The sequence below is a fragment of the Danaus plexippus genome, chromosome 5 (assembly GCF_018135715.1).
Source record: "Danaus plexippus chromosome 5, MEX_DaPlex, whole genome shotgun sequence".
Classification (NCBI taxonomy): domain Eukaryota; kingdom Metazoa; phylum Arthropoda; class Insecta; order Lepidoptera; family Nymphalidae; genus Danaus; species Danaus plexippus.
The window spans coordinates 4,011,201-4,030,474 of NC_083539.1; the positions used below are offsets into that span (position 1 = coordinate 4,011,201).

At 34.8% G+C, this 19,274-nt stretch overlaps 1 protein-coding gene across 1 annotated transcript; it reads left to right on the top strand.

Annotated features, from left to right (window-relative positions):
* Positions 1 to 13,303: 13,303 nt before the first annotated feature.
* On the top strand, positions 13,304 to 14,309 carry LOC133320789 (uncharacterized). The gene is made up of 2 exons (XM_061529419.1): positions 13,304 to 13,755; positions 13,943 to 14,309. The coding sequence occupies exons 1-2, from the start codon at positions 13,304 to 13,306 to the stop codon at positions 14,307 to 14,309; spliced, it is 819 nt and encodes a 272-aa protein (XP_061385403.1).
* The last annotated feature ends 4,965 nt before the right edge of the window (positions 14,310 to 19,274 follow it).

Here is a 19,274-nt window from a genome sequence, read left to right on the forward strand (position 1 = left end):
TATTTATCTTCGAATGTGAACAAAAGGGTTTGCTAGCACACTCAACGCATAGAGAATGGACGTAAAAATGGGTCCAGCTGAATAGGTGTGTTTTCGTTTATAAAGAAACTCTAGTTAGTAAAAGTAAAGGTGATGTTGCGATAGTTATTTTCTCTTTCAATACGGTTAAGTGCCCGATCCATTATTGGACTTCTCTTATAATAGCCAAATATCATGTAAACATTTATGAGCAAAATTTAAACTATATCGTGTTAGTAGATTCGATTTCCAACTTATTTTTCGAATATAAAAATAACCCTAACGTTTTACTATTACCAAGAGAATATTTTTTAAAGTGGAATAGATTTAAGCGAGACTAAGTATTATAGATGTACTTAAATGTAACATAAAATACGCAATTTTTCACTGAAATTCTTTTATGTGAACTTAGCACGATATGTTACTTTATTATTTTGAGAACTTTACTTTGAAGTAATTAGTAGTCAATTATTTTGGTGTAAAGCTAGCTCTTTTTTCTCCCCAGTTCGCTATTTTCATTATCGCATTTTAATGGATTAGGATGACATGAGATTTTTTAACATTTGAGCCATTTTTTAACCAAAGTGCTATAAACATTTCGAACTCCATAGAATTTATATCTGTTCTTTTCTCTAATGTTCGTTTGTTCATACTTGAATTTGGTAGATAACAAACGAATGTTTAAAATTTATACACTGGCATATACTATGCCTTATAGTATATGCAAATAAAGTTTTTACTAGGATAGACTTCATATTATCTAACACTGTGATTTCATAAACCAATATACTTTCCTTTTTTAATAGATGTTAGTAATAATGTTCAAAATTGTTGTGTTAATATAAAAACGAACAAACTCTGGATTTATTTTTGAAAATCCTTGAAAAGAATAACTATGACTAAAATAATATTAATAATTATGTTTTATTTATTCATAGCAAAAAAAAACATTTGGAATCAAGAAACAGAGAGCGAATTATAAAAAGATTAAAATATACAAAAAATTGATTAAGTACTAAGCTTTGAGATACTAGTTAGTTATAGCAAATTTGCATCACAGTATTTTAGGAGAACTGTTTGTATTTCATTAACTTCAGTCAACAACAGACCTAATTTATCTGCTAGTATTTTTAAATTACTAAGATATACCTTGACTTGAGCAAAAAAATGTCACCAAACACATACAAGCAGCATTTCATATAAAAATAATATTACTAAAATATTTCTTTAGTTATTTAATTATTCCGTTTTTTTATTTGCCTTTAATATTAAAATGAAAATATCAAACAAAATGTTAATAGTTTGATTATGAATAACAGTCGGGCTTTAATCGAATATAAATAATACATTTCTGCTTTAAAAATGTACCCAGAAAATATCCACGTAGTCATTCATTGAGCAAGGTATCAAATAAAATTATTATACAAAATATATTATATCAATCTTTGAAATTAATATCGTAAATAAGTAATGTCCCATTGTGTAATAAATAACGAAAAAAAAAAATACTAAAAATAAAACATTGGGCTACCAAAATAAGCAAAGTTCATAAAAAAATAAATGTATACATCACTTACTAACATTTAATAATTGTAATTGACATCGAAAAAATAATTCTATTTAACACATTAACTGAAATGTTATCTGATAAATTAAGCAATCTTATATATGGAAATCCTATGTCCATAAAAAGGAGTAAATATATTTTTTCGTTATATGCGATCCAAATATATAACACAAAGACAAAGGTTGTCCGCTGTCCGCTGAAAAAAATATAAGAAGACGATCTTTGAGAGATTGACCGTAGATCTTTTGAGCTCTAACTCTTTATTTCATGTTCATGTTCTACCTCAAAATATCGATACAAATTTAAGCAGTCAATGTCATAGATCCCCAATCACGATAAAACTTCGATGCTGTATCTACTGTCGAAAGAAGACCAGCCAATTGGCAATACAATTGTCGACTTTCAGCTCTCTTGTTTGCATAGACACCTTAATCCTTTTTTTTTTTTTGGCGACGCAGGGAAACTCTTTTTACGAGCCGTCTCACCGGCCTTGGTGGGGCCGGAGACGATGTGTGAGACTCGACCTGGGCGAAAGCCATCGGCCGTTATGTTGGTGCACCCCGGATCTGTCAGCGACAGGGCACACCAGCGACTGGCCGGTCCTGGCAAAGACCGGACTTACTCCCTCGGAGAAAGGAGGCGATCCCGGCAATTAGGATCGCCCCGACGACGCCGGGCTTTCACAGGAGCCGGGTTACCAGCCCGACCCCAGCCCGGGGCGCAGGGGCGCTATTGGAGGAGGCGTTGATATCGCCTCCGGCGCGCCCCCGTCCGTCGTCTGCGGAGGGAGGGTGCATCGACCGCAACCTCCCGTTCCCGCTCAGATGCCTCCTTCGTGGACATGACCGTCTCACAGAAGGAGGACACCGCCATCCAGGACCTGTCACTCTCGAGCATCTTCTCCGCGACACTCGAAAGCGACAAGCCCACTCCGCCGAGTGCCGCCACAAGGTCTTGGCGCTGCGCAGCCCATCTCGGGCACACCTCGAGGGTGTGCTGGGCCGAGTCCACCGCAGCGCCGCACTCATGGCAGCCTACTCCCGGCTCTCTCCTGGCCGTCCGACACAAGTAGTCCCCGAAGCAGCCGTGCCCGGTGAAAACCTGCGTCAGACGGAAAGTGAGAGGCTTGCCTTTCCGCCTCATCCAACGCTCTTGGACCGGACGGAGCGCAGCTGTTGTACGTTTACCGTACGGCTGGCCCGCCAGGTCCTCCTCCCACTCCCGCATAAGGCGCGACTCCCCCTGCCGGCGAACCGCCCGGATCTCCTCTATCGAAGGGTTCTCTCCGAGAGCCCTCCTACCCGAGACGTAAGAGAACAACTCGGCGAGAACCGACGCCACAAGATCCCAAGGCGGATCGCCGGCAAGAGCCGTCGCTGCGGCCCAGGAGACCACCCTCTAGACACCTTAATCCTAATTTAACAGACCGGTGAAAATTATAGTCAAGAGTGTAAGTGGGATAAGTAAGGGAATATATGGAACACAACAACAGTAAGTACAAATTATATTAGTTCCTTCTTGGTGATCAAGTGCAATATATTAGAGTTGTAATGTTAGTGAATGGCACATAAGTAGAGAAAGTGCAACCACTGCAAAAACTTGTTTTGTTTATTTTGATATCATATTATTAAGGAATTAAAATAAAATTTTTAGACCTTCTATACAGTGAAATGGAGAATGGATGTTGGGCTAGACGTTGAATTTATAGCCCCATACACAATGACTCACTGTTCCAGTGGGGGCTTGGCCTGGTGACCGTGGGGTGATTTTCTCATCCAATTACCAAAGGACAAGAGAGCCCACCTTAGGTTTGTACTCAGTTAGCGTTATGACCTTTAATGGTAATGGTCCAGCACTCAATGAAATCCTATGAATATTGAACTCGGATCAAAACAGACCCATCGTCGATACAGCTTCATCAGACAACTTACGGAAACCCGATGAATCTGTTTACTTTATCAGATGTTTAATAACTCTGGTAGCGACCGATTATATTACCTGCTACCGAGAAATTGATTTCAGGCAGTTAATTAAAGACATACATAATACATTTTAATAAATTGCATATTAATATTTTAAAAAAATACTCTAGTAGGTGAAGCTGAAAATATCATAGCAAGAAAATCAGTTCCCGTTACGTATTGATGTATCCTATTTAATATATTTTTTATAAAAAAATATATTTATTATTACAGACACAAGCGGTAAGGTATAGATTAATGTTTACATTTCATCTGAGTTATGTAAGCTTTAGGCCCAAGTAATTAAAGAAAAACACGCCATATATTATCTCTGTTGACTTTATATAAGTATTTATAAGGAAAATATAGTTATAATTGGTTTTACGTTAAGGCATATCTAGTGATCAATATCATCTCAATACAAACATAATATTAATAATAGGACGATTTTGTTATTTTCTTACTAAAATATTTTTTTAAAACATAACTATAATCGTAATTACAAATTGCATCGCTATAAATAAGTTAATTAATAACTTACGTAATTCGAACGTTCAAATAGATTCAAATGAATAGCAGGACAGGAATAGACTCTAATCGGGGAAAACATATAAATACGTAACAAATTTTTACCATAGTAAATTTTACGGCATATGTCGAAATCAAGAACAAACATTAGCTTCACATATTAATAGTATAACTTTTTGTTTTTGACTTGAATAATTCATTTTTAATTATGTAAAAGAGTTGCAAAAGTTTTGTAAGATGTTTTGATAACAGATCGGAATTGGTCTGAGTGTCCTACACGTTGATTTACTACTCTTGAAATAAGCACAAGAAATTCCTCTCATAAATCATTACCGAACCCCCAAGGAGACATAAGTAGGTTAAGATTGCTATTAACTTTAAAACAAAGGGCTGTTGGAAATAATCTTGAAGAACGCCCAAAAAATAGATGTTAAAATATGATCTATTAGTGTTATCATAACCTTATAATAATATCTATTTATAAGTTTTATCATACAATAAATATAAGTCAGGATTAACTTGAAACAATTAAAATATAAATTCTATTTGATAACAACAATTTTCAAAGATTGAATTTATGTGTTTTAATTAAAATACGATAAATAGGCATAAATTAAAAAATTCGAACAACAAACTTATAATATTTTGTTGTTGAATAATGCAAATTCGATTTATAAAGTCATTTAAGAAGATACGGTATCAAAAATCAATGCATCTTAACTTACACGTTTCAAAGTTTAAGTTAAATGACTAAGTAAGGCCTTAAGTTTGTATGTCTTCTGAGTGTTGCTATAAATTTAAAGGACAAGCAAAATAATAACATGTAATTTGGATCATAGTTATCTATGTGTTATGTGTAAAACCTATGGAAACAGAAATGTAATTTGAATTCAATTAATTCATAAAAAGGCAATCATGGAGTATTAAAGAACAATGTTAAAAAATATTTTTCTTTTGTTAACGTTATTCAGTTTTTTTTTTCTTCTAAAGGTATATTTTAATAAGCTTTTATAGTTATTTCTTTATTTAAATATATAGGTAAATAGTTGCTATTTAAAAAAAGTAACTTCATTTAACTGCAAAATCAAAATTACAAATTTCTATAAAGTCAACTTATTTCCACATAAACATATAAACACTATTACTAATTACTTACCTGTAAAAGAGACCAACATTAAAAGCTATTACTTCAAAGGTTTTGTATTATTTGAAAAATATCTCGATAAAACGTGTTCACATATTTTTCTATCAATCCAGAGAGAATTATTTACAATCATAGAGAACATACTGTACGTCTGCTGTTCACAGATAGCGTATGTTCACAGATGATATTCAATTCGCGAGAAATTCAAATTAAATTAATAATAACGAAAGATTCATTTACATACATATAAACGCCTTGATTCTGCCTACATTTTGAAACTTTAAAACACAAAATTTAATCTAGATAAAACTATGGAAAAAAAATAAAAACATTTGTAATTTTTGTTTTTACTTTTAATTTTGTTGCGAATGTTATTAATACTATATCATACGAATTAGATTATTAATATCATAAAAAAATAAAAAAAAACAAAAAACAGTGTCTGGGTCTTGCGAGCCTGGTGTAGGTTTTAAGGGCCCCTATCTAACGTGCTTGAAACGCTTACCTCCACCGTCCAAGCTCCTCTCTCTACCTACCCAAATTTGAAAATAACCTACCAGGGCTGCCTCCGACGCACGTTGCAAGAATAAACTGATATTAGTTCTGGACAGGTCCAAGTCTCTTAGTAGGTTGTAGAGAAATTTAGCCGTTATACCTCTCGCTCCCACTTCTACGGCGTACAAATCCACGACGAATCTATTTCTAGTGAGTTCGTTAATGAGGTCATAATATTTATTGACCTTGATGGCATAGTCTTGGCGGATGTTGGTTTCCCAAGGAACAGTAAGCTTTATTGTCGCAACGCGTTTTAAAATTCGCGAATACATAAATATATCTGATCTGGAAGCCGACGCACAAATATCCTCTGGGATTTTGTATTGTTTCTCATACTTATCCATCATTACAGTCCAATTCGTAGCGGCTTTATGGATAGAGTAAGGCTTGACGTTTGACTTTATAGCCCTAGTGCCTTCTCTCACAAAACCTACTGATCGCTCGTTTGTGGTTATTTCCCTTTGCTCTTTGGCTACCGAAGCCAAACCGCTTCACGTATGATTTCCAGAGCCCTATCATGACGACACAAGTATTGACTGCTATCTAAGAGTACCTTACATCCCACAAGCAAATGCTTAGCAGTTCCAACAGCCTTCCCACAGATATAGAAAGTTTTTTCGGTACCTTTACCCCATCTTACTAAATCACTCTGATCTGGGAGAGTAATTTGGAACGCATTGAGATAAAATTTTAGCAATGCTGGCTACCAATCATGAATTAAGGTACATTTTTTTCTCCTACATTTTTTTCTCGTTGCTGATTAGTTTATCTATTAAGATATTAATTACAATATTAAATACTATTGGAAATAAGCAACAATCTTGAAATAGTCCTACATTGTAACTCAAAGTTTTTGAAGGGCCTTCTTTACTTATAATAGAAAACTCCGACAACAAAGTGTTGTGTTCAAGGCATCCAGAAATCTGGGGTAAAAACCTGATTTGGCCCAAACTTGCTGAGCATGAATCGCGTCATTCTCTTTTGTAAAACTGAAAAAAGATTTTAGACATATTATTTGTTAGAGCTATCGATTTAGTATATTTCCGATCAGTAACTAGATCTTTTTTGGGAATGAAGACAAAAATTGCTTTCCCGAAGCACTCCGGGATTTGTTTCCTTGACCAGATTTTACCTTATATATTTATGAGATGTTTAGGAACTGAGAAACATTTTTTAAAGTGTGTCACAGTCTTTAAAAAATCTTTGAAAAATGAGATACCATCGGGACCCGGTGCAGATATACAAGATTTTCTCTTTATCTGACTACTTATTTCTTCAAGCGTATAACGTAAAATATTTGAGATAAAGCACTTAAAAATATGATAATGTTGACGAACTTAATCTACCCTATTCCCCGCCACCGGTTTCTCCTACCATAAACAATCGAGACTATAATAATGGCTGCAAACTGACGAGAGCTCATTACATAAGTTGTCATTAGTTGGATCAAGAGCTGCAACGAAACTTTGTAAAAGAGTGTAGGTGAAAAAGTGTTAAATTACTAAATCAATGTTTAAAGTGATATAAAGTGATAAAACAATTATTTTGTTAAGAAAATTCTTAGTTCGTTAAAAATAATATATTTAATATAACATTATGGACGTTTAATGCCATTACAGTTCAAAAGTATGGTTATTTATTTTCTTGTAATTCTTTGTCATCGTTAGTTATGGATGGCATTTCTAAATTAATTTTATTCATTTAAATGAAACTAATATTTTTCGGATAAACTACGCGTGATTTATTTTTGTAAAAAACTACATACTCCCGACGTTTCGGTTACTTTTCAGCAACCGTGATCAACGTCAACATCGGAAGTATGTAGTTTTTTACAAAAATAAATCACGCGTAGTTTATCCGAAAAATACTAGTTTCATTTAAATGAATAAAACTCGCGAAAATCTTAAATCTCATTCATTTTATTCACATTAAATAGTTTGTTATTAGGTTGCTAACTCAACAATTGTCGTAGGATCTAATTCAAGAATTGAATATACTTGGAAATCATCCATTAAAAGAGACATCAAGATTCAGCGTAAGGAGACACTTCATATTTTTTCAACTAATATATCAAAATATTAACAGAATGGTTGATTTAGAAATATGTATGTAAGTTTATAAAAAGACTTTTTTGCATCAAGGTTTAGATTTTAAATACAACTTTAAAGTTTTCATTTCATTATTTTAACACAAAACGCCAAATAAATGCAATACTATTTTGAACATCGAAATTTTAATAAAAGTTATGCACTGAAACTTTTAAAACTAAAATAATGGTTTGATAAATGTTGTTCGTTTTGGCTACATCTAAAAGGAAAGTTTAAAAATGTTTTGCATTTTCAATATAAATACCCATTTTAATTCAACTACCGAATAAATATTTTGTGAATACTAAAGAGTAATATAAATAGATATCATTCAGTTATTAGTTTTTAAAAGCAAGTCACTGGTTTCAAGAAAGTCAAGAAAATTCATACTTGATATTTTATAAGGATAAAATAATAGAATAAAATTCTTACTATATCTATCATATGCCTATTAGGAAATAAGTTTGAAAGATTAATGATGTTATTGTTAATTAATGGATCAATAGAAACTTTGAGTATTGTACGAGTAGACCGTTTTCGTATTACTTATCTACGAGTATATCAATTTATTATTATTATTAAACATAAACAATAATAATAAATGGATATATATCAAATTAACAGCTGTTGTTTATTGTATTGATGTAAGTTTAATGATGAAATTACAAGTAACATGTAATTGTTCTTTAAATGAAGAACCACTGCTTTGAATGCTGAAGTTGTTTATCTATGTCTGTTTGCTCAGTGGACGTCCATAGCATCGGTCGCCGCTTCAGTTACTACCCGTCAGACAACAATCGGGTTGTTCAGTTCCGGTATAATGTATGATGAAGCCGTATGGAGGATGCGTCTGATCCTGAAATTTGCGACAAACACAATACGCCACTTCGCTGCTTTGAAATCCGCGGAGGTACATACACAAAGGCTTATTAGAAAATACGATTTTCAACCAATCAACTCAGCCCTGAGCAAAGTTAAAAGTGGCCAGGCTCGCAGTATTTTTTAGGATACACTTTAAAGAGTATGCAGGGATTACATATCAATTTTTTTCCAGCCCCTTTTAATCTTTCAGACGCCCGGCTATTGTTGAATTCTTCATTATAGACCATCCTCAGAATTCCACGAAGCGATAAGCTACCTCTAGAACACGGCAAGGAAATGGAACAGTTTAGCGGCATCTGTGTTTCCTTCTATTTACAATTTGGGTGTCTTTAAGCCAACAGTGAATATTCTATTATTAGTATATTGCGTTAAACACTTTCGTCTTCTTTCTAACGTACCATTTCGTAGAATGATAGCCAAGCACTGTCAAGATTCTACTAAAGTGTACTTTTTAATAAATAATGTTATGAATAAAATGTATAAAAGAAATTTGACAGCTAAACTCTCCAGGTATTAATATGTCATATATAAGTTAATGCATTCTTATTTGGTTGATGACTATCTGTATTCAACATTTTGCAATTCCTGATAAGTTTACGTCCCTTAAAACCTCTTGTCCAAAGGGGGCTGAAAAGTGAAAAGCGCATTTAGACCCTTGAAAGTGCGAAAGTCCTTACTCTTTTAAAGCAATCTTAAAGATTCTTACAAAAGCAAAGCAGCATTGTACTTAATTCGGCTTATTTTTGAATATACTACTAAAAGATTCAAGAGTAAAAAGGCTTTCAATAAAATTATTTTATATCAATGATTTCCGTTGCCCCCATTGAGGTACTTTCATGCAAATTTATGCCAAACTTAAGATCTGAATAGCTGGTACTGCTGCTCTAAAAAGTACATGTTATTTTTTTAGTTTTTAAAATGATTAAATGATACAAAAAATAAAAAAATATTAAGTTATTAGTTATGAATCGGGTCTGAATACATTTTAAACTTTAAATATTTAAATAATTATCATTTAAATAAACTTTGACTACAAAGAATAATATAAATTAAGAAAAATATCTAAATGATTATAAAAATTAAATAACTATTATGGTATAAAAGAAGAAAGTAACTTATTACAACTTCGCTAGTTATATTTACAATAAGAACAGTTAAATAATTTTCAGTTAAATGAAATGATTTTTCGCTTTTAATGAATTAAATCGTTAAATATAAAACTTTGTAATAACACAAAGAGCAGGATCGATATCGGTTAGCGGAAAGATTCCAAAGGAATCAGAAATAGCTTACACAATTTCGAACGCTTATTTAAAAACGTATATAGAGCTTCGGTTGTTCAGGAAGGCTATTTATCAAGAATTTCTAAAATTTTTGTTAGTACATCGGTATTACTATCAGTAAAAAGGAAGAAATAGGTGAGATCATATAACAAATATCTAAATAAATACGTTAGTAAGAAGTGTTTCAGAAAATAATCTTATCCAAAAAAAATACAAAAGGTTTCTCCTTGTAAATATTTAATAGAATATATTGTAGCACAAAACAAAATATTTTCTAGTATAAAACAAAAAATTTTGTAGTGCAAAATAAAACAGTTCAATATGTGTATGCAGGAATATAAATACCAATTAAATTTCTTTGAACGTCGTTATGTATTTCTCAGATATCGTTCGTTCCCACTAATTTATCCGTCACTCAAAACGATTGAACAAAAATTTTTGTAGACATTTGCACTGAAATTGAACTAAAAATTTTAAAATAGTATTTCTATAAGTAAATTGATAAGGCCAAGAACTAAAGGATGAAAATCTTTGTCAGGAAAAGCAATAAAAATAATTCTTTTGCTTCTCCAACACTTTTGTCTTAGTATTTTAAAATAAAATTTGTAACATTAAGATTCTTTTTACCGTTTTTCTCTTTCTTATATATCATAATCTTATTTATATTATAAAAGCGAAAGTTTATATGTCTATACGTATGCCGGCGCAAAGTTACTTGTGCAAGAAATGCCATTCGATAATTAAGAAAACAACATGTATCATCACTTTCATTGATGTGGCAGTGGGGTAATGCGAAAAAACCAAGAACGCGATGTTCCGGTTCTCAGAACCAAACTAGTTTTCATAGAGGATATAACGCTCCTAACTTAATAAAATGATGACTTCTTAAAAATACTTAACAAATAGGCAAAATTTCATTTAGTTTCCTAAGGAATATGGCACAATAAATAAAAAGTAAGTCCAAGCACGGTATAAAGAGTCTAGTCAGTTACAATATAAACGAATGGTGGGGCCAGACATTGATAACCATGTCAAATTTAAGTACTCTCTGATACTCTTTCCAAGCTCGGATAAGTGCAATCACAAACAAAAACTAATCTAATGTTTATAATGATGAGCTATCTATTATTTGTTCAGTAAATAATGTAGAAGTGCAATAATAAATACATATTTATTAATTTAAACTGTTGATTACTTGAAACTGTCGATTGAACTGTTTGATAAGTTTTATAATTAAATAAAAGCATATTTTTTAATACGCGTCATACAGTATATATATGTAATTCCGGTAGAGTCTAGATATAGTCCAATTGTAAAATGTTGTTATCTAGTGGGCGCAAATGAGAGGATTGGAGCGTAGGTATCAAAGAAGAGTCAGTTTCCCTTTTATTCACCATGCCAGCAAAACTCAAAACTCAGCCCTCAGTTCAGATCAAGGGTGAAACTCCGGGACAGGAGAGTCATTGACCAACCAATACCAAAGAAGATTATAACTATACGTTCAGAGCCAGAAGAATATTACCAGAGTAAAACAGAAGCATTTCTACAGAATTGTTAGGAGAGTACTGAACTACCTTCCAGAATTCCTTCCTTTTGGTCTCTTGTCAAAGCTATAAAAAAAACTTCTATAAGCTCTATTTACCATCCTTTCACAAACCTAAAACCTATTTAAAAAAGCTGAACTTCCCTTTCGTGAATAGTTCCCTTTTTACAGCAAATATTTGCTATATTACCAAGAAGAATGACCTGATAACTATTTTTTTAACTTCTCTACCGTAGAATATGATGGAGCTTATCGTCAATAATCAGTTTTAGGTTATTTACAACAGAATCATTTGAAAACTAATCTTTTAGCATATCTTACTTATCGACGGTCTAAATTCATTAAAAGTAATGAGAAGCTTTAGCAGTCAGATTCGATATTGCAAAGGCCTTCGATCGGGTCTGGCATAAAAGTTTCTTTATTAAAATTAACATTCTATGGACTAACCAAGTTATCGTGCAGTTAAGTCTCCAGATTTCTTTCTAGGTGGAGTATTAAAATCTTTGTTGAGGAATTACACTTGGAACTCATGCCCATTAACACTGGTGTATCTACCTGAAGGTTCGGTGCTATCGCCCACACTGTATATTCTACATATCAACGACATGTTGCAAACCGACACCATACGTTGCTATGCAGATTACTGTGCAGTTCATAACCTATACGCCTACCATACAAATATCTCTGGAGTACGTGGAAGTGAGTAAAATAAATCTTGAATCTGATATTTAATTTTCCTTGGATAAAGTTTCTGAATCGGAAAAATTTAACCTTATGCTGTTCAACTTATTGCAGAAGCAATTCGAAGTGCTTACCACAAAAAAAAATCATTTCTTATATATTCAAAATTCCAAGTTATTTCCCTTTAACAACTCTGAATGATGTTGTTCTTTTTATTCAGAATAAATTGGAATAATTGATTAAAAACAGAACAATAATTATATTTATTAGTAGTTAAAAAACATAACATGTTTTACGATCTCTAAAATTACAAGCAATATTTAATAGCTTTGTATATTTTTAAAGCTACACCAACTTCTTACGATATGATATGATATTAATAAGGAAAATCAAAAATTTTATTATCTCTTTTATAAACATAATAATTATGATCCCTGTAAAAATTAAGAGAGAAGTTCAGGATATGTTTATAATTATATAAAAGCACCCCACATTTTGTTGGTAATCTATAAGTGACATTTTGAAGCCCTTGATTAGTAAAATTTCAAAAGTATATGTTGAGCATAAAATTACTGAAATCATAGTGTCATCGTAAATGTCAATTGCTGAACTTTTAAAGCCCTATACAAATGACTTTTACCATTGAGCCGTAAAGTTATAAATCAAGTGTAATATTTGCCGATTAAAATGTTTTGTTATATGAGTAACACAATATAAATTTAATTTTATACCTTATAATATTTGAAAATAAAAAAATTATAAACTGTAAAACAAAAATTATAAAAATTCAAATAGTAATTTTTGGACCTAAATATTATGAACTACAAAAGTTGAAATGTGTTAGTATATATAAGAATACATAACCGTTTCTTTTAATTAGCTACATTGTTTTAAGTCCACGTTAAGTCTGCTAAAATTCCTCCAATTCCTCCAGGTGAATCTGAACCACTGCGCAACTGCCCAAGACTTGCTGTTCCAGGCACTTACGCAGTGGCAAATTGGGCTTGCCATTGTCTCGGAGCCCTACTAAATTCCTAACTGCTGGGCAAGCGATATGACAGGCACTGCTGCCATATATGCCAAAATTAACACTGCTTGCCCCTCAATAAAAGAGAGAGGAAACTATTTCGTCGCGGTTGATTGGGAAGAATACATGGTATTTTCTCTGTATTTTTCTCCCAACAAAACTTTCGTCGAGTTTGAAACATTTATGAATGAGATACAAGTAGCTGTTAGACGAGTTGCACCCCGCCCAGTGATAATGGGTGGCGATTTTAATGCCAAAAATACGGCCTGGGGCTCACTAACCTCCGACCCTCGAGGTAGGCTGGTGGAGGATTGGGCCACAGAGTTGGGATTGGTTCTTCTCTACCGTGGATCTGCATTTACGTGCATACGTCCACAGGGGGAGTCAATCGTGGATCTCTCCTTTGCAAGTTACACTGTTTCTGGATCTATTCCCGACTTGCGGGTTGAAGAGGAGGTAGAGACTTTATCCGATCATTTGTATATTCGGTTTAGCATCTTACCGCGTAGAGTACTAACCGCCACTCGATCTCTTTCCGCGTCGACTTCTTTATTCCCATGCTGGGCCTCGTCAAAAGCAAATATAAATCTGCTGGAAGAGGCTTTTATTATTGAATCCTGTAGCTCCCAGTCTGTTGAAATTTTAACAAGAGGCGATGCTTTTTAGTGATGCGATAAGAAGGATCTGCGATGCCTGTATGCCTCAAGTCGTCGGCAAGTACGAAAAAAAGCAGGTGTATTGGTGGACAACCAAAATCGCAGTTCTTCGCAAAGAATGCATAACTGCTCGTCGAGAATCTCAGCAACAGAGACGAAGACGCCCTAGAAATGAAGATTTAGAAAACCAGCTGCGGGAGATATATTGCAAAGCGAAGAAAGCCCTGAAATCTGCTATATGCCGAGCCAAAGAATCTGCCTGGATGGAACTCACTACGGGGCTGGATCTTGACCGATGGGGTCACCCATACCGGCCAGCGAGGGGCAAAGTAGCACAAAGCCAGCCAATTTATAATCCATGCCAACGGATCGTCTAATTTCAGTGTTGGCAGCATTATTTCCGGCTCCGTCTCAGCGACATAATCCGATAAATGTTCATGACCCAGAAGAAGAGGTCTCTTGGAACTTGGAACCACACTCTTGCGTCTTCGCCATTGCAAAACTGCCCCTGGTCCTGACGGCGTGCCTGGCGGAGTAATGAGTCGGGCTCCGGGACCCCTGGAGGACAGACTGCGGAATCTTTTTACTGCTTGTCTTCAACGTGGACAGTTTCCAAAGTACTGGAAGGAAGGCCGAGTCGTTTTTTTTTTGGTTGAAGAGGGTCCTGACCTGTCGGATGCGCAATATGGTTTTCGTCCTTCGCGTTCTACCATTGACCCCATACTTAACGCCCGAGGTTTTACAGAGAGGCAGCTGGAGAACGGTAACACAGTATTGGCGGTCTCTCTTGATATTACAAATGCATTTAACATGCTACCGTTTGCTGCCATCGAGGATGGCCTGTCCTATCATCGTTTGCCAAAGTACCTTCGCGTTTTTATTGCCTCGTATATCCGAGATAGGACAATTTTGTGTGTGGGCCGCGAAGATATCCTCGTCCGAAGAAATATGCGATGCGGTGTTCCACAGGGATCGGTTCTTGGTCCACTTCTGTGGAACATTGGATATGATCGTGTTCTTCGTGGAGCCCTATTGCGCGGGCTTCGTATTGTTTGTTACGCAGATGACACGCTGGTTCTAGCCCATGGAATTACACATCATGAGGCGATTAGTTTGGCAGAGTTTGGAGCGAGACTTATTGTCTCTCGCATCGAAAATCAGGGTCTAAGGGTCGCCCTTGAAAAAAACCGAGGCTTTATTCTTCCACGCTCCCCACAGAAGACCTCCTGAGGGAATAATACTATAAATCGGAGAGGTAGAGATTCGAGTTCAAGATGATATGAAGTATCTTGTTCTGGTCCTAGACAGAAGATGGTTTTTCGCCACTCATTTCAAGAGGTTGACACCAAAATTGCTTCAGATGGCTACTGCCCTGGGACGCCTCCTGCCAAATATTGGTGGTCCAGGTTCCGTTTGCCGACGCCTATACATGGGAGTCATCATATCCATGGCCCTTTATGGTGCGCCTGTATGAGTAGACCACTTGAAAAGCGCAAATAAATCGCTACTACGACGACCGCAGCGCGCCGTGGCCATCAGAGCGATCCGGGGCTACCGGACGGTAGCTTATGAGGCGGCATGCGCACTAGCTGGCTCCGCTCCTTGGGACCTTGAGGCGCGAGTTCTGGCGGAAATATATCATAGGGTCGCAGATATTTTAGGCGATGCGGTGATAACCTAATAAAAGAGCAGGTGGAACGGTGGAGACGCCAGGGTCGTATTATCTTGATGCGCACCTGAGAACAAAGACTGATGAATCCCACAGCTGGACACAGAGTGGTTGAAGCCATAAGACCAAGAACTAGACGAATAGGTTTGTTCTCGAAATCGAAATTTGGCGTTTCAAGTGGTGCAAGTATTGACCGGACACGGATGTTTTGGTCACTATCTGTTTGCAATTGGGAGGGAACCGTCAAAAAGACAACAGACCGTAACAGACCGTAACAGGGTAGCGTGGGAGGCGATGGCTTCCTTCTATGAGAAAGTCATGTCACTGAAGGAGGCTAACGAAAGAGAACGGGAAAAGGCACCTTCCTCTGACCCGATAAGACGACATCGTGCGGGACGAAGGCGGACAGCGTATGAGCGCCGTCTCCCGCCTTGACGGGCTTCCGGGTGGTGGACGTGGGGACGTCTGCCACCTTACGGTCTGACGCCCCGAGTATGCACAGTGTACCACTGACTAAAATAAAGAGCCCAACTGAAGCGGAAAGTACCCCTTTTGTGGGGCAGCCGATGCTAGACCTCAGCAGAATCGCCTTGCGGGCCCTGTGGCTTAGCAGAAGAGCGGCGCGTGGGACAACCCGTGGGGTTTTAGTCGGTAGAGCGTCCTTATCAGGACGAGAGTCCTACATAACTCCTCTTTCTTGCTCCCCAAGCAAGAGAGTATGCATAAAAGTAACAAAACTATTTTACTTTAAAATAATTACTTATTGTTAATCTCAGTCTTGAAATTTATAAAATAAAAAAGAGTTATATTTTAATGAGATCTAAGATTTTCGCGAGTATTCATTTAAATGAAACTAGTATTTTATACGTATATGTTAAAACCAGATAACGTTGTAACTCGAAAGCGATATACTAGATATCATTGATTCATCCTATGTTTCTTAACTCTGGTAGATCTCATTTGACATAGACCGGTAAGAATCCGCGCCGCGAGTCTCTTGACGACTACTCAAGACCTAATAAGTCTAGTCCGAGTTCTGTTTACTTGGTTGGATCAAGGGCGACTAGAGTGAACGTATAATCTGGGCGCTGAAGATAACATGCTGTGGTATATAGCGCTACTATCATTATCTTGTCATTTCGTTAATTCGTTAGGGACACTCTGGAGTTTTTTATGCTGTCCGGTGGATTAGTTGTTTACCGTACGTTAACCACACGGGTAAATCCGGTGGGTCGGTTAGTCCACTTGGAGAGAACGTGGTGTGATACGTTTCGTTTGAATACGTGATTTATAAATCACGCGTAGTTTATCAGATAAATAAAATTTTAGTTATATTATAAGTTAAATATGTAATATAACTTTACTTATTCAATATAATAAGAAGCATTTAAAATTTTATTCATAGTTATTGAATAAAATTTAAAATTATTTATTGCTAATCAAAAAAGTCTAATTATTATTAAGCCATAAGAGACTAAAAATTTATTATTATATATAAGAAACTTGAGCTTTCTGTTTAAATATAGGCTTAGTTAAGGTTCAATATGCATTACGCGCGGCGTTACAGTTATAAGCTGTATTATTATTTACAACTACTTATAACAACTGAAATATAGCCTTCTTGAGTGGCTGAAACGTCATTCAAAGACTAGTTCAGAGACAGACATTAATTAATGTGTATTACTAAACAATTTAACGTTTACAAACTCAATAATTCCAAATTAAGTAATAATTTAAGTTACAAAAAAAAGGAAAGGTCTTGTATCGACTAGTTTGTTGAAGGGTAAGTTGGGAAGTTAAGAATTGTAGCCGAGATCTATTTCAATTTAAAAGAAAAGAGCTTAATTAAACTTACAGTATTTTATTATGTACCAACGTTGTCCAGTCTTCTATTTTCGTCTTCAACTATTTTTTCTTTGTTTTGACATTTTTAAGAGTGTGACCTTTGAAATGATTATTTTATTTATTATATATTTATAAAATAAATGTATAAATTGTAGTGTGTTAAATAAGTTACTATTTTTCAACAATCCAGTTCAAATTTTATATCATATTTTGTATTTGGGCTACCATTAGACTCATACAACGAATGCAGTTTCTTTAACGGGACATTCATGTATATTTTAGTGAAGCAAAGCTATTTAATTATGCCAAACATATTTTTTTCGTGTGGCCTTTGGCTCAGTAAGCAAACAGTCAACTTCATAAACCTTCTCAACCTTTTTGCGAAATAGAAAGAGATAGCTCATTCGCAAAAAGTGTAAAATATTTGTATTTCAATTTGTATCTGAATGTATTTTTTATATCTATAGATGGCACATTGTAAGTTCGAATTTGTAAGATATTTTACATGTTATGTATATCACTTCCTAGATTTTCAAAATTTTAGGGATTTGAAAGGGAAAGGGTACATATTCAGTCAAATAAACAACCACATCAGTATCAGTCAATTATATAGAAGTCAGAAAGTATGTCTCTTTAACTGAATCACACACACACGCAACATGCATGCACGCACGTACGAGTATGTACACACAGTTTCACGTACGTGAAATACTCGGAAACACATTCTCAAATCCTTTTATACATTTTTAATGACGAATAGAGAATATACAGAAACTTTCAATATTTACCAAAACTCGTTACGCTGATAAGTTTCAAAACTCTACGTTGATTTTGAGATTTTTTTAATCTGGTCTGGTTTTCAAGACTCAATCATGTTGAGTGAGGTTTTTATCTAACTGCAGACATCGTGCAAATTGAATTTTCATGAAAAGTTTTAGGTTTAAAGTTTCATAGTATTCAATAAGACATACGTATTCAGCAAATATGTTTTACAATATAGAGATATTTTCTTTCTTTTCACACTGTTTCGAAGTTGTTAAAATTAACTTAAAATAAAAGTTGCAAATTCTTTTCCGGTATTTAGACTGGCGTACGAGTCGCGATAGGAAGCACGAGCCGAAGCTCACCTTGTGTGAGAGTGTAAAATGTAAGTCGTCGCTCGCGACTCGAATCGCGTTTTGTCTCGCGCCTCGCAGCGCTCGCGTCCGGAGGTGCGAGCGAGCGTGGTGCGACCTGGGATACGAGACAAAGCACAAGACGAGGTACGAGGCGAGAGTGTAAATGTAGTTTTATATTAAGTATCACTATATTTATCACAATCCATATAAATATACACGTTTTTGGGTATCGGATCTTACCACAAGATTCGTGATCTTGTGATATGATCTGATACGCAAAACTAATACCATTCTGCAATGTATGGCTTGATTTAAAAGGACATTTACAAGGACACGTCGTTAGATACTAAATGAAAATGAAAATAAATATGAATCTATATTTATAAAATAAATATAAAACTAAACATAAATAAAGCTACATTTCCATTAGAAGTCCCAATAATTATTCTAATATATTTAGAAAATTTAAATAACATATTTAGAACTTACTAAAGTAGTATGTAAACTGATCATAGAAGGGTTTAACCATTTGGATGAAATTAAAAACATTTGTTATAGGATGAAAAGTTAAAAAAGTGGATCAATTATTTCTTTAATTAATTTAAATTTGTATCAGAAATATAACTTTTATTAGGTTTTCATAGTTGAAAATTGCATATATATATATTTATATATATATATATGTTTTTTTGAAGTATTACCTATAAAGG

Bases quoted from the DNA above. Each gene is read 5' to 3' on its own strand.
- LOC133320789 (XM_061529419.1), top strand. From the start codon at position 13,304: ATGACAGGCACTGCTGCCATATATGCCAAAATTAACACTGCTTGCCCC. The intron at 13,756-13,942 runs GTATATTCGGTT...GATGCTTTTTAG, and splicing joins GAGACTTTATCCGATCATTT to TGATGCGATAAGAAGGATCT.